Source organism: Seriola lalandi, unplaced genomic scaffold, assembly GCF_002814215.2.
Source record: "Seriola lalandi dorsalis isolate HSWRI2012SDOR001 ecotype SW California unplaced genomic scaffold, Sedor1 jcf7180001959802, whole genome shotgun sequence".
Taxonomy (NCBI): Eukaryota; Metazoa; Chordata; class Actinopteri; order Carangiformes; family Carangidae; genus Seriola; species Seriola lalandi.
Genome location: NW_019430471.1, coordinates 1 through 1,473, shown reverse-complemented (window position 1 = coordinate 1,473; position 1,473 = coordinate 1). Strand labels below are relative to the sequence as shown.

Sequence of the window (1,473 nt, the reverse complement as noted above, 5' to 3'; positions counted from 1 at the left end):
CAGAGACATCAGGTTGTTGTGTTGGTATGGCATTATAATCTCATCAATGTCGTTCAACAGGACGTAGCGTGACCGGGTCATGGATCTGTAAATGCACTCGTTCAGTGTGGTTAACTGGCCAAAATAGTGCACGTCCCCTCCATACTTTGAGAAGAGCCAGCCGGTTGATGGAGTCAGATACTCGTTGATCGGCCAGGGGACCATCTCCACAAAGCCCTCCTGGCTGTAGCTCTGCAACAGGCGGTCCAGGTCTGGGCCACAGCTGGTGTTATAGATCACCACTCTGTCCACACCCAGCAACCTGGAGCAAGGTGAGGCAACGGTTATATGATTAGTTCACACATTACAATTACAAAAAAATGAATTAAATTCCATTACATTCATTTGTCCAAAGCAGCTAACAAAAAAAACACACATTCAAACCACATATGAGTAAGAGCTGTTTCCTTTCAAACATCTATCTAATACATGTTCAGTGCTGCAGTACAAGCAAGTGCTTAGAGATATTTTTTTTGTTTTTAAAGATCTTCCACAGATAAATGCATTCAAAATGAATTCAAATGCACATATCACAAAAAAGCAAAAGATTTGCATACTCCTATGGTGTTACCACACCTCCACACACACATGCAGAAAAACTGGCAGTACCTGTGACATTATCTTTTGAATCTTTGCAAATGTTGAAAGACTTGTTTGACATTTTGGGAAAAACTTTGTTTAGAATGTTAGGCTGATACCATGATGACTGACACCTGGTACCCTCATGTACTATTGCATTAATGTGGCTTATGTGCTGGAAAAGCTCCACTGCACTACACAAGATATAATATTTAAATAAATATTTGCCTACACCATCATGACACCTGATACCACCCTACCACCCATCCTTGACTGGGCATTGTTGTTGTTGTGCTGACCTGTACATCTCCAGAGTCTGTGCAAACTGAAGCACATTGTTGTAGTCTCCAAACAGGTTGGAGATGCAGACTGTGAAGTTAAACTGAAACTTCTCCTCCTCCTTCCCGTTGGTCTTTTTGTTTCTTATGGGGAGCCAAATCTGGTCAGATTGAGTTGCGCGCCCTGGCTGAGTCTGAAGGGTGACATGTGTAGCGTTGCAGTTTGTAGGGATCCGACACATGACATCTGTCGTGACGAAGGGAAAACCAAAGTTGTCCGAGTGTTGTAAAATGGTCGCTGGAGTGGTTGTACTTGATACGTAGTCTGCACAGCAGAAAACACAGTGCAGGGGTTGGATGGAGTCTCTCCTAAATATGCTAATGATGCGTATATCCAAACCCTTCACTCTCTGGTCCATGTAGGCCGACACCTGGAAGTGCTTGGTGTTGTTGAGGGGGGTGATGGTCTGCTCAGAGATGTGATAGGGGCAAGCTTTTGGAGGCCCACGTGGGGTTGGGATTGACCTGTATGTCTTGGGTGTCCAAACAATGATGCAGCAGATGAAGATTAAGGGAA

The 1,473-nt window shown here is 44.1% G+C and overlaps 1 protein-coding gene across 1 annotated transcript; it reads right to left on the bottom strand.

Annotated features, from left to right (window-relative positions):
- Positions 1 to 3: 3 nt before the first annotated feature.
- LOC111663564 (beta-1,4-galactosyltransferase galt-1-like) lies at positions 4 to 1,442 on the bottom strand (the record flags this gene model as incomplete). Its single annotated transcript, XM_087176481.1, has 2 exons — positions 918 to 1,442; positions 4 to 301 (listed from the first exon to the last, which is right to left on the bottom strand). Coding segments are annotated over exons 1-2 (696 nt in total), but the record flags the coding sequence as incomplete, so codon positions are not given.
- Positions 1,443 to 1,473: the final 31 nt, after the last annotated feature.